General features: G+C 41.8%; 1 protein-coding gene across 1 annotated transcript; it reads right to left on the reverse strand.

The window, feature by feature from the left end:
* Positions 1-1,016: 1,016 nt before the first annotated feature.
* Positions 1,017-12,687, reverse strand: LOC104072421 (carbohydrate sulfotransferase 9-like). The gene is made up of 4 exons (XM_009583121.1): positions 12,613-12,687; positions 5,118-5,228; positions 2,538-2,684; positions 1,017-2,086 (listed from the first exon to the last, which is right to left on the reverse strand). Exons 3-4 carry the CDS (start codon positions 2,629-2,631, stop codon positions 1,236-1,238), a joined length of 945 nt encoding a protein of 314 aa, XP_009581416.1. The 5' UTR covers positions 2,632-2,684; positions 5,118-5,228; positions 12,613-12,687; the 3' UTR covers positions 1,017-1,235.
* Between the last annotated feature and the right edge of the window lie 205 nt (positions 12,688-12,892).

Consider the following 12,892-nt stretch of genomic DNA (forward strand, 5'->3'; position numbering starts at 1 on the left):
CTGACATCCCCTAAAGGTGGTGCTAATACTCACTACTAGTTTCTACAACTTGCTACAATTAATATGGTCACAAATTAATTTTCAATGTGACTAGGCAATAAATTTCAAAAATTGGGGCAAGTCTCATACTTAATATAGTAGCAGTTATAGACCCCTCAGTCATCTAAAACCAAAGCCACCTAGGAATATAAGTGGATAATGGTTTGAGTTACTTCTCCCACATGCTTCATTGCTCCCCTCACCATAACGCTACAATTTATTTGCACTCAATCTCCTGTGAGGTGAGAAAGCAACAGGTAGAACAAATGTATTATCTGAGGTTACCCAGCTCCACCTAAGTGCTATGCTCAGGTGAGTCCTAAGGGCTCATGGGCTCCAGAAGGCACAAACGGGGAAAGCCCAAACATTGTCCCCCCTCTGCTGGCCGGCCAGTCAGTTGACTGGGTGGTAAGTGCTTTTGGAGAATAAATGAGAGTCACCTTTCCACGGAGATTTTAGATCCTGCACCACCCCAGTTGTACAGTTTAGAAGGTACCTCTAACTACTTCTCTAAAAAAAGATACATTTTTCAGACCTTCCCTCTTAAATCAGACCGTAATGCTTACAAAGGTGGTGGAAAGAGTTTGCAAAGTCACCATGAACACCAGACCTGCTCATCAGAAGATTTTGAAGACATATGAGGGAAACCCTGGCAGTACTACTGCCAACTATACTGCTTGAGGGATGAGGCTGGTGGGCTGTGGTGAGAGTACTGCCAGCAGGGAATATAATCAGGCATTAAGTTCTGCGTAATGCAGCTTCAAGCATCTGAAGTTACTTGCTCCTTTCCTACAGGATTCATGATTAGGGCTCTTGCAGACAGAGAGTGGTTTGACTCTAAAGCAGATTATTTATTGCTTCTTATATATTCTAAAAATATTCATTGTGAAAAACAACGTTCTTCATCCTTCCCCTATTTCCTACCAACAGACCAAAATCTATCATTTATAAAGTCTTCATGAAACAAACATATGCCATTAATGATCAACAGGAAGACAATAATTTCATATAGGTAGAGTACTGTACAGTACAACAGATCATGGCAGGGATTTGTTATAAGAGTGCTTGGGATGATAAACCATGTCTCCAAACACCAGTAAAATCTCAGCAGCAGTCACCATCCCATCTATCAAGCACCTGTGAGGACAAGTTCAGCCCATTTTGTACAAAGGAAACTGTTCTTTGTTTAACCTACATTAGTCATTCAGGGAAAAATAATCCTCATATTTCATAGTATAGTTGAACAAGAAAAAATCCATTTGATACAATTTTGTGATCTTCTCAATTTGTTCTGAGTTCAGTTGTCTGAGATACTCCAAGGTGATATCACCATTAGTTCGTTTCTCTGAGCCATACCTCTTCAAGCTGGGGTAGTGCAGGCTCTCTGGTGCTCCAATGACCTTCAGAACATGCTCAGAATCTAACCCAACAGTTTCATACTTGCCCAGAATATCATAGTGGATGTTGCAAGGATCACAGAGCAGAAACATTGGTTTCCAGTGAATGTCAAGAGAATTTGGTGGTTTTGCTATAATGAAGTTGACAAACTCCTGGAAACTCACTTTTTCAGAAGAATTTTTGTTTTTCCTGAACATCGCCCTAATCTCATTAGCAACAGTGATACTGTAGAATGGCTCAGAGTGCAAAAGTTTGTCTCTGTAAGCTGAAACCAGCCGTTCCAAGGGATGTCTGGTGAACATCACTTTGGTGTAATTGTTCAGAAATTCCTTTTGTATGGCAGGAGGGTAAGTCACCAGCTTTTTGATCAGCGAGGTTTGGTGGATGTGGTCATGCTCAATTTCAGAAGCTTCTGCATTCAAGTCTGCTTGGAGAAGAAAAATAGTTCTCTTCCAATTGGAGCAGCCTACCTTGGGCACCTCACAGTAGATAAATTTGTGTTTGTGCTCCACAAAGAGCTGATTTGCAACGTGAGAATCCAATTTGCTTCTTAACTTAAGAAGGTTGTTCTTCAGGCAGACAGAAGCCAGTGTGCTTTTGCGATCATTTTGAATTGCCAGCCAATCTTCAGTGGGATCTGGAAATGCACCTGCAGCCAAGGAAGAAGTTTAAACTATTAGTGTGAAACAGACTTATATAAGTCTCTTTCTTTGTGACAACCATAGCACTGAATCTATCTCCCTGAGTACAAAAACTAACGAAGATGCTAAAATCAAATTTTTGTTTACCAGACTCCATTATGGCAAACATGCAATAAATTATTCTGCTTAGTGAAAAGTTTGTTAAAATGAAAACTTTCAACGTGTTAGCAATATTACTCTAAGCAAGATAGATGTTCTAACACTTCTAATGTCAACTGTTTTTTGTAGTGTTCTTCCTCTCATAAATTGCTAAGATAGCTATCACAGTGACAGGGCCTTGGGTATTTTCATAGTATTGTTTATCACTTAGGCTCCATAGTTACTTTTTAACACATTTGGGAAAGGTTTCCCTGGTTCTAGAAAACATTAAGTCTTTCTGTTGGTAAATTCTTTACTCACCTGTTAGGTCCTTTTGTCTCTTACAGAAAAACCCAAAAAGAAATATCCCAAAAATAAAATTTGGGAGAAGGAAAACTAACACCTTCTGATTCATATTATTTTCCCAGAAGGAGGATGATGTGATCTCTAAAGTGGGAACCTGCCTTTCTGTGAACAAAGAAAGATAAAACAAAGAAAGATAATACAAGTTACATTTTGTATGGCTGATATAACAAAGATAACATGGTATTCTCTTACAGAATTTACGATAACAGAAAGACCTTTCAAGCCCTGTAAAAACAGGCTTTGCTAACAAGTAAAAATTCTCCTATGAAAAAGACTCACCACAATTATACTGTTAAACTAAACAGACAAACAATATGACCATTTCAAAGTATTACAAAATTCCCCCCTTTCTCAGAACAATGAACTGTGTATGAGCAAATACTCCTCCCTTCTCCTCATTTAAAGCTGGTGTTCCTGCCAAGTAAACTCATCTATCCCTTCACATTGTGTAACAATAACCTCATTTAGGATTAGAGAGATGTATGGTTTTTTAAATAACCGTACTTCTTGGAGTCTGGGAGTACAAAGTTTTCTGTAACCTGCAACAGGCCTATCCGCAAGCCAATGTCGCATTCAGGTTGCGGTTCTTCCCATCTCTGGCCCTGAAGCTTTCCACTTTGTACAAATAAATCAGTATTCAGTGCAGGAGAAACTTTTCCACATTCCAGCAGAGAATCCTAACCAGTAACGATAGATTAGTTCTCCCGTTCTTTCTCTCCCAAAGACACTGCAGTGTATATAGGTTTGCTGCCGTTGCTGCAGCGTAAGGGCCCCAAAATAGTTCACTATGGCAGGAAGCATACAGAAGCAGCAGAGGAAACAACAGAAAAGGAGATGTTCCATGTTCACAGATAAAAGGAGGGAAGGCCAATGCAGTCCAACAATCAACGTACTCCCTCTCCTGTGCTCACTCGTTCTGTTCCTTTGCGCTTCCTGGAGAGAGAGCTAAGTCCTCTGTGCAATCTTACTGGGTTGCCCCCATTAGAAAGCTCTTCATCAGTGTGTTTTTCATCCCTTTTTATTCGAAGTAGCAAAATTAAGTGCAAAACCATAACTACTGGCAAACATTACATTCTATTTCTCTCCCATGAAGTTTGCACCATCAAAAAAGTCAAGCAACACTGTCTTCCTTTTCCGCTTTTTGATTTTTCACCTTGAACCTGCTGGCAATAAAAACATCTTTGCCTGGATTTTTTGAGGATGTAACTTCAACTTCTTTTTGTTTTGTTTTTACAAAGATACAACAGGACCACTCTGGAAGTTATGTGTGGTGTCCCCTGCCGCGCGTCCCCTCCATCCCCCCATGTGGATGTACATAAACCCCAGCTGCCATAATGGAAACCAGTTTCCTGTGTGTTCTGAGACAGCAATAGAGGCAGCACTAGTTAAATTGCTGAAAATGTACTTGCACACAAGGCTTTTTCCTTTCAGGGCTGACGGATTATTATTATATCACACATCTTTACCAGGATATCTTCAAACTCATACAGTTAACAGCATTACTAATTATTAAATCTCTCTTAGTGTAGGCATGACCTGAGAAATGGAGAGAGATGACTGTTCACTGTCTCTGACCTGTAAACATCATTATGAACAAATCTGCAGTCACATATATTAACAATTTACTTGTGTTTACATTAAACTGTTACAATACTCATTCAAGTGAATCCAGTATTTTACACATGATGGCATTTAGCCAATATTTTTGCATTTTCTTGGCTGCATAAGACCATTATAAAGGCTACAAGAAAAAATATGTGTTGATCTTTGGCCTTTAACCTTTTTTTCACTTCTCCCTTTTTTGTCAATTCTCCCTTCACTGTGCGATCTATTGACTTCTAATGAATCAAAGGCTGTTTTCAAGGCCAGCTGAAGTCAGTCAGATTGTTCATTGATCTCATGAGGTCCAAGATTGAGTGATCACTTTTTATTCTTTTTCAGAAGTGGTTCGAAGACACAATTTCACACCATGTAGAAATTAAAATAAATATGACACTAAATAATTCTGTACAGGGACTCCTTGTTAGGGTATGCTTAGGAAAAAGAGGTTGGGCTTCATTTACTTTAAATGCTGCCACCTCAGGGTAGTTATTGTTATCATACCTGTCTCAGGAATCAGAAAATGAACTAGATTAATTTACCCTATTTAGATACTTGTATCATATATATTTGTTAATTAAATTACTGGGACAGAATAAAAGGTCTGCCATAAGACACATTTCACGTTGAAACATGTCAATGAGTCACGAGAGGGAAATGGAAGAGACTTGCCTCCTTGAGGGAAAGAAGATGTTTCTGAGCTAGTCAAACACAGGAGACAACTCCTCTTCTAAGACATTTGCATATTTGTGGAAGCAAAAGAATCCTTATTTTAATTCAGAAGAACGCTCAGACCATAAGGAGGGATAGAACAAGCTCCAAGGTGACAGATGAAATCTGTCTGGACCCCTTAGAAAGCTTCAAAGTGCAGACTGGCTGTAAGAGCTAAAACCGTCCATCAACAAGAGAGGTCAACATGACAATTCGGAGAAGTACCTGAAGGTGAAGTCCAAAGGCTTCTTCTGAAGACGTTTTCTTCATGGGAGATCCCAATACGGAGTTCTGTGTAATGCAAGGTTCCAACGATGAAAATCACCTAAGAGCAATCTGAGGAATAGGAGGAAAGAAAATTCTGAGAGCCATTTTGCCAGAAGGGGGACAAGTCACCTGGAAATGAAAAAGGGGGGAAAAAATCCAAAACAAAAAACACCTTTGCGATACATTCAGTGTCAGTAGATCAGATGAACTTTTTCTTCTATTTCTTCACCTATGTCTTTTCCAGATTCTTGTAATTGTGTTGTCTATTTTAGATGTAATGAATTAATACTTCTATTTGCATTTTACCTCATCCTACCTTGAATTAAGTGTGATTTAAGGTGACTGGGTAACTACAAGGCATTCCTCAGTCAAGGTGTGGTGAATCTATTAACACAACAACTCCGTAATAAATACTCTAGTTCTGCTGTAACCAAAGGGCAGCAGAATGGGCTCGCACAGGCAAGGTGGAAAGACAGTACCATAAGACTCAAAAAAAGGCAGAAATGTCTTCTAGTGAAAAGTAACACAGCAAGGAGTCAGAGATCTAAATGTCTCTTTGGAACTAACATATCTCCAAAGAGAGGAGAAAATACTAAAGACTATATATAGGGCATTATTCTGTTTTGTTCTTGTTACACATGGTTGTGGGGGTTTTGTGGATTTTTTCATTTATTTTTTTATTTTTAATGAAGCATAAAATTTTTTAAACAACAGCTTTACACTGCACTGTTGGTTTTTGTTTGTTCTTCAGATCACATACGTAGCTATGGCTTAATATTTTCAACTCTGCTTGTCTTACTGGATTCTGCAGATTTCATCAGAAATCATTTTATGACTCTTTCTTGGACATTACTAAACAGTAAACCAGGCAGTAAGAGGAATGATCCTCACAGAACCCTTTCTTGCAGAACCTGTTCAGAAGCATTTCTATCACATGATTAGATTTTTTTGAAGCCTATCAGTTAACTAGTGTTTAATTCCTTCCATGTGTGTCCAGCTGATTTGATGGCTTTCTAGCTTCTTAGCCAAAACATGCTGCAGTGTCAAGTCAAATGCTTTATAGAATTCTAAATGCACTATATCAATGTTATTACCTTAATCAACCAAACCCAAACAAAAATAGTAATTCAGTTTGGTGAGATCCATTTCCTATAACATAATACAATGTTTCTATGAGAGAGCAACCAGAGCAATTGCTCAAGCCAAGAGTGGTAGCAAATAGGGAACAGATTATTGGCAAAAGCAATGCCAATCATCTCATGTGCATGCGAGATGGGAAAAAGGCCTGAAGCCCTCATAAAATGAGAAATATTTATTGAATTCCAACCTTCTTTGCATTACTGATGATTCTATCATTTCCCTCTACTAATCCATTGTTAAGATTCTTTTCTCCCCGATAGACACAATCCTCATAACAAAACCAAAAAAAGTTGTATCACGTTGTTCATATCTTCGTTCTCAAGTTTGCTGACCTAAAATACTCTTTCCATCCTTCTGTTTCCTTCAAGAAATTTATGACGATTTTCTGCTTTTAATTACTTTCAACATCCCCCTTTTCTATATGCTATACTGCGTATGGAGGAGTGGCTGGCAACCTACTTGCACATCCCCTGTATGTCAGGCTAGATCATTTGACGCAGTAGAGCTCTCTATCTCAATGACAAGATTGTACTTTTCCAGGGCGCTCACAAAACTTTCATATGCCTGAGTTATCGGATAATTTTTTCTGTTAAATTGCTTCCTCTTGGTTCATTTATCTGATACTTGCTTTCCGTTTTGTGATACTAGACCTTCTGCAACCACCCCATATGTCTGTTAGCAGTCTGGACTTTCACTGGTCATACCATATGTAGCTACACCACAACCACTCACATTTATCCAACCACCAACTTCGGGTTTTGTAATGAGTTCCTTTTCCCTGACCAAAACAAGGTCTGATATAGAATCTCTAGTACTCTTTCAATTAGGAGATATTTAGACAGTCCAAAGATGTTTTAATGATAAACTCGTGTGAGTACATGACCCAGCACATCACACTCAGATTGAAGTTCTCCCTCCTGCCATGCAGGTTTATTCCTAGCACAGGCACCGAAGGATTAGATTGCGTTGCCTTTAACGGGTATCACTGGTATATCGTTTTGTCCTTGAACTGCTAAAACAATGGTTCATAGTATAGCATTCTCTAATCCTTCTCGTGGAACTGAATTGAAAAATCTGCAGTTTTTAAAGAAGTACTAAAAAAATCAGTCTGAAAAAAAATATTTTGATACTTTTATAAACAATTAGAAGGTCTATAACTGGAAATGTTGAATGATGTTAGGTCTTTATGTATGGCACCTATTACCTGAGTACAGAAATACAAGTACACACAGTCATGTGTGTGTATATAAGTATATATATTTCTGAACTATATGCATGTGTACATATATATACACACACATACGTGTAGTTCAGAAACACATTAATATCAGTTACACTGGCATATTATTTGCTCCAAGAAAACTAAGTAGGTTGATAAAGATTTAAAGTCTCCTGGTGATAAACTTACAAAGGTGTGTCTCAAGCTAATTTTTTGTAAAGACAGACCTTCGTCACAGCTGAGCATATGGGGTGATCCTCTGCACCCTACTTGACGATAAGTGGGACTTTCCAGATTAAAAGAATGACATTACAACAATACTTATTTGTGTTCCTGATACATTTGAAGCCAGAAGTATAAAAAGGTACCAGCAGGGCAGCTCAGTGGAAGGTAGGGAAAATCTCTGGAAACAGATAACATTCTCAGTGGCTGAGCCCCATTCTGTACTTAAGCCCTTCAAAAAGACAACTGCAAATACATACATACTGATATCTATATGGGTACATAGAAAGTGAGGAGGGGATGACGTGTAGAAACCCCCAGAGGAATAGCCAGAATAAAAAACGAACAGGAAAAACAAGCTTTGCTTGATGCAGTTCTGAGTATGCTGTTCTAACAGGGCGAATTGCGCCTTTAGAAGCAAGACCCTTGCTCACCCAAATCTGCAGCCCCCTTGTTCCTTTACAAATGGCTATGGATGGACAGGAGGGAGGGAGACCCCAGAAACTGGAGTCTCAGCAGGCAGGCTGGCCTGCTCCATTAAGTGGAAAATCATAAGTGGATTAGGAAACTCCATCAGGCTGCAGACAGCCAAGGGCTAGAAGAACCATCTGATGTGGGTCATTTTGCCAACAAGACCCAGGGTCTGACATCATCTCACTTGCAGCAGCAAGGGCTGAAAGGTGTTATGCGAGAACGAGTACAGGCTCAGTAGGGAGACAACATATGAGCTAGGCTGGGGGCTACCGAGGGAGAAGCTGACAGGGGTGTCCTACAGAATAGCACACTTCACAGAAGTGAGGCAGGTACAAAGTCACAATTTCCAACACAGGCACAAGCTAAAACGCTTGTTCCCTGCAGTGGTCATCTCAGCCCTCCATTACTGCATCAGATTTCTTTCTGGTCTCATCAACTGCGGTGCTACTTTCCTCATCACCATCATTAAACTGCTTGTTATTCTCATTACACCACCTTCTTATGCCTGTCTTTTAGCTTCTCCTTCTCTATTTCATCCCATGTCATCTCCCTGTCTTGCCTTCCAAGGTTTTTCTTTACCTGTCATTTGTCATGCAGTATTAAAAGCTCAACTTTACTTTCTGATCACTCATATTGCTAGCCCCTGCTCCCATTAGCCCCTGCTAACAAACAAATAGCTTCTGCTTTCTCCTCTGCTGCCCCCCTTTTGAAAGAAGTTTCTGAAGCACCTACAGAGCTATTGCATTTTTCACCTAAAATCACTCCTTAAAATCCTCCTTTTCAGGGATGCCAACACCAGTTAGGCTGCCAGTGTGCTAAAACAGTTACCAACCAGCCCACAAAAGAGCAAGTGAAAGGAAGAGCCAATTTGGGGATGAAAAGAAGCAAAGTGAGGAGAAAAAAGAGTACATGGGAAAAGGCAGCACAGAGTCTGACAGAAAAACTCCCAGCAAGGGAGTGTGAGCAGCAACGTGAAGAAAAGTGGCGGAGCCAGGGCCATGGGAAATAGAAAGGCTGTGTAGCCTGCTCAAACGATGCTGTGGGAAAGGGAGGTTGAGAATGGGAGTGGAAAAGACGCAAAGTATAATTCAGTAAAGATGGAGAAGAACAAATTCAAGGAAATGAGTATAGAAAGGAATATGCAAAACTATCCAATAAATTACCACAGACATTTAAGAGTTACGCTGGTTTTGGCTGGGATATAGTTTTCTTCATAGTAGCTAGTATGGGGCCACGTTTGGGATTTGTGCCGAAAACAGTGTTGATAACACAGGGATGTTTTCGTTACTGCTGAGCAGCGCTTACACACAGTCAAGGCCTTTTCTGCTCCTCATCCCACCCCACCAGCGAGGAGGCTGGGGGTGCACAAGGAGTTGGGAGGGGACATGGCTGGGACAGCCGACCCCAACTGACCAAAATGATATTCCATACCATATGACGTCATGCTCAGCATGTAAAGCTGTGGGAAGAAGAAGGAAGGGGGGGACGTTCGGAGCGATGGCGTTTGTCTTCCCAAGTCACAGTTACGTGTGATGGAGCCCTGCTTTCCTGGAGATGGCTGAACCCCTGCCTGCCGATGGGAAGTAGTGAAACCCCCCGCCTGCCGATGGGAAGTAGTGAATGAATTCCTTGTTTTGCTTTGCTCGCGTGTGGCTTTTGCTTTACCTATTAAACTGTCTTTATCTCAACCCACGAGTTTTCTCACTTTTACGAGCTTGTGTGGTGCTTATTTGCCAGCTGGGGTTAAACCACGACAAGAGTAATGAAATTAAATGCACCACAGTCACTCACGCACTGGAACTCAACCCCTACTATGTGATAAAACTTGTTTCTGTTTTCCTTCCTGTAGGTGTAGCCAGAAAGGCCATGGGCTTTTGATTTTGTAAGTATAGCCACTTCCCATCGATATTGTCAGGGAGCAGTGAGGGACAGCTCTTCCCTTTGGGATGGGGAACTGGGAGCCAAGTGCAATAACCACATGGCCAGTGTGGCAGGGGCCTCACCAGCCTGGATCCATCACCACCCATGAAGGGTGAAGACCTGGAGGTGGTGGCCAGGTTCAGTCAAGAGACCAGATCATCACGCAGAGCCACGGTGACATCGGCTTGTGGGTGGGCCTAGCTCGGCTGGGCTGTGGGGAGCTGGAGACCAGCCCTGCTGCGGCATCGACCGATGGCCCCAGGGGGCTGACATGGGGTCCTGGGCCATGGGCAGGGTGGGGGAAGCCCCAGGAGGCTGGGCAGGGACAGTCGGGGCCCTGTTAGTGCTCTCGGGGTCTGAAAGATAATAGGAGAACAAAGTCCACCCCCTCTGCTTGGTTACCTGGTAATGAGCTGTAGGGCCTAAACACGTAATTCAAAATCCCACACACGTATCAACTGCCATTTAAACCACTGCAAAACCAATCAGGGGAGAGCAACCTTCACCACTTTCTTTTAGGGAATCTAGATGAGCCTAAGAAACTTGGAAAGGAGAAAGAAAGGGAGAAAAGGGAGTATGGAAGAAAAACTTCGAACATGATGCACGCCTACCACGGTGGCAATGAATGACCTCCACCCAGGCTTGTTTCATGGGAGATGGGGCCTCACAAAATCCCTCTGCTTTTCTCGTTATATTGATAACTAACTCTCTGCTTTTCATGTGTCTTACAGTTCCCTTCCATATTTCTCTTCTCAGTTACTGTCAATAATAGCAATGTTGTTCTTGCCATTCAGGTCTACCCACTTTGTCTCAACTGACATCCTCTCTGTCCCCTCCTGCTTTTTATCTCCCTGTGTAAACTTGATTCATTCATTCCTGCCATTGCAGGAATGAAACAGTCTGGCTGCTGTTTACATTGTTATATCCTTCTTGTATTCCCTCTGCCATAACTGATGACAGTCATGATCTCTCTTTCTCTTTTTACACTCCAGTGCATACAAAATGTCTCTGCTTAAATTATTTTCCTTTTTGCTTCCATCTCCTCCAGCTTCTTCTGTCATTCTAGTCCAGATTTTGACCCTCATTTTCAAGATCCAACATCATTTTGTCCAAAACCATACCTCTACTCTCATTCCCCCCAACTCTTTCTTTTTTATGCTCCCCCAAAGATTCCTGTACAGGAATCATATACAAGTCCTTACACCGGTGTTTTGGTGCCTGCTCTTTTACAGAAATAACTTCTTCGCCTGAAACATCCTGACGCTTACTGACAAACTGTGTGTATGCATTCTTCTCTCTTCCTACATGAATCTAGGCCTATTTTTCCTTTCCTTTCTGGTCTCTTCTGTATTACAGGATAAGCTGTTCAGCAGAAATATTATGTTTAAAGTCTGTTTTTATGAAACATGTTTTTACATCATACCGTGGCACATGCAGTATCAAATATGAAGAAGTTAGGAAACAGTAGAATTAAAGTGGTGCATGAGCTAAATCATAGGGAGTATAAGATGAAGTATCTGCTGGCTTTTGGCAGCACAGTCTTGAAACTAAAGAGCTGACATTTCAGAGTATTTAACGTTACAGTACACTCTAAGTTCAAAATAGACTTGCTGATTCAGTTACAGATACGAATACTGAAAAGATCTGCAAATCTGGTTTCCAGAGCCTGCTCAGTACCCAGAAAATGGAGAATGGACAGTCAATGAGAGTCTCTGAAAAGGTGGACACCCCACACCATGTGGGAATATTTTGGCAGAAAAAGAACCCAAACTCTCATCCTAAAACCTCTCGCCTGATTCACTGCACACCTTCCCTCATCTGTTGTGGATAGTGGAGATCCTACTGCACAGCCATAGAGCATCTGAAGAGCACATCCATCCTGTGAACTGAGTGTGCTGAGTTGTACGGAATATCTTGTTTCTTTAAAAACAAAGTGTTGAAAAACTACCGAAAAATGTATTCATGTGGCATCATAACAACATGCACAAAAATCATTTTCAGCGGTGAATCATTTAGCTCCCTTGACCGACCTTATGATACACACTCTAATGGAATAACCAATAGTGGCAGCGGGTTGTTATCTTCTGAACAAACCCAGCATCAACAATGACGAGACCCAAGCTCGTCAGACTTACCTGCTGACAGCAACAAAATGGTGAGACTCAGGCATGCGGGATGCCATTCCTGGCACTGGAAGAGAACGGTCCCTAGCACAGCTTATCCCTCCTTCCCCTGCTCCCACCATCAGCATGGCCTGCTCAGAACCTTCCTCTCCCGCTACTCCCAGTTCCCCTTCCTTGCACCCCACTCCCCAGCAGCTCTCCAACACTAAGTTCCCCTCCTGCTGCACATAAATTTGCATGGGCACCAGTGCTTTTCCCTTGGCCCCCACCCCAGGTGTGACCCCTTCTTCCCCAGTCCCTGCTTCTACTCCTCAGGCAAAATCTTCATCCAGTCTCCAGCAAATCCTCACCTCACCTCCAAAAGCCATCCTCGTATTGTTCTCAGACAGCTTGCCCAGCAAATCCTGTCTTCCAGCTTCCCAAATGCCCATCAGATCTCACCCCGATTCTGCTGTTCAGTCTTCCCCATGCACGAGCCAGCTCTTTGCTGGCTCCCACTGCCAGACTCCTCCCTTAGTCTCCTCAGTCAGCCTCACAGCCCCCCGCACCAACCACACTTCCGAGCCCAGCTCATCAGATCTGTCTCTCCTTCTTCTTCCAAGCCTCCCACGCAGCCCCACTGCTTCTCGCTCTCA

The sequence above is a fragment of the Fulmarus glacialis genome, unplaced genomic scaffold (assembly GCF_000690835.1).
Source record: "Fulmarus glacialis isolate BGI_N327 unplaced genomic scaffold, ASM69083v1 scaffold1708, whole genome shotgun sequence".
In the NCBI taxonomy this organism is placed as follows: Eukaryota; Metazoa; Chordata; class Aves; order Procellariiformes; family Procellariidae; genus Fulmarus; species Fulmarus glacialis.

Excerpts from the sequence above, each read along its gene's own strand:
- LOC104072421 (XM_009583121.1), bottom strand. The coding sequence starts at position 2,631 with ATGAATCAGAAGGTGTTAGTTTTCCTTCTCCCAAATTTTATTTTTGGG. Across the intron at positions 2,087-2,537 it reads GAGACAAAAGGACCTAACAG|GTGCATTTCCAGATCCCACT; the intron begins GTGAGTAAAGAA and ends CCTTGGCTGCAG.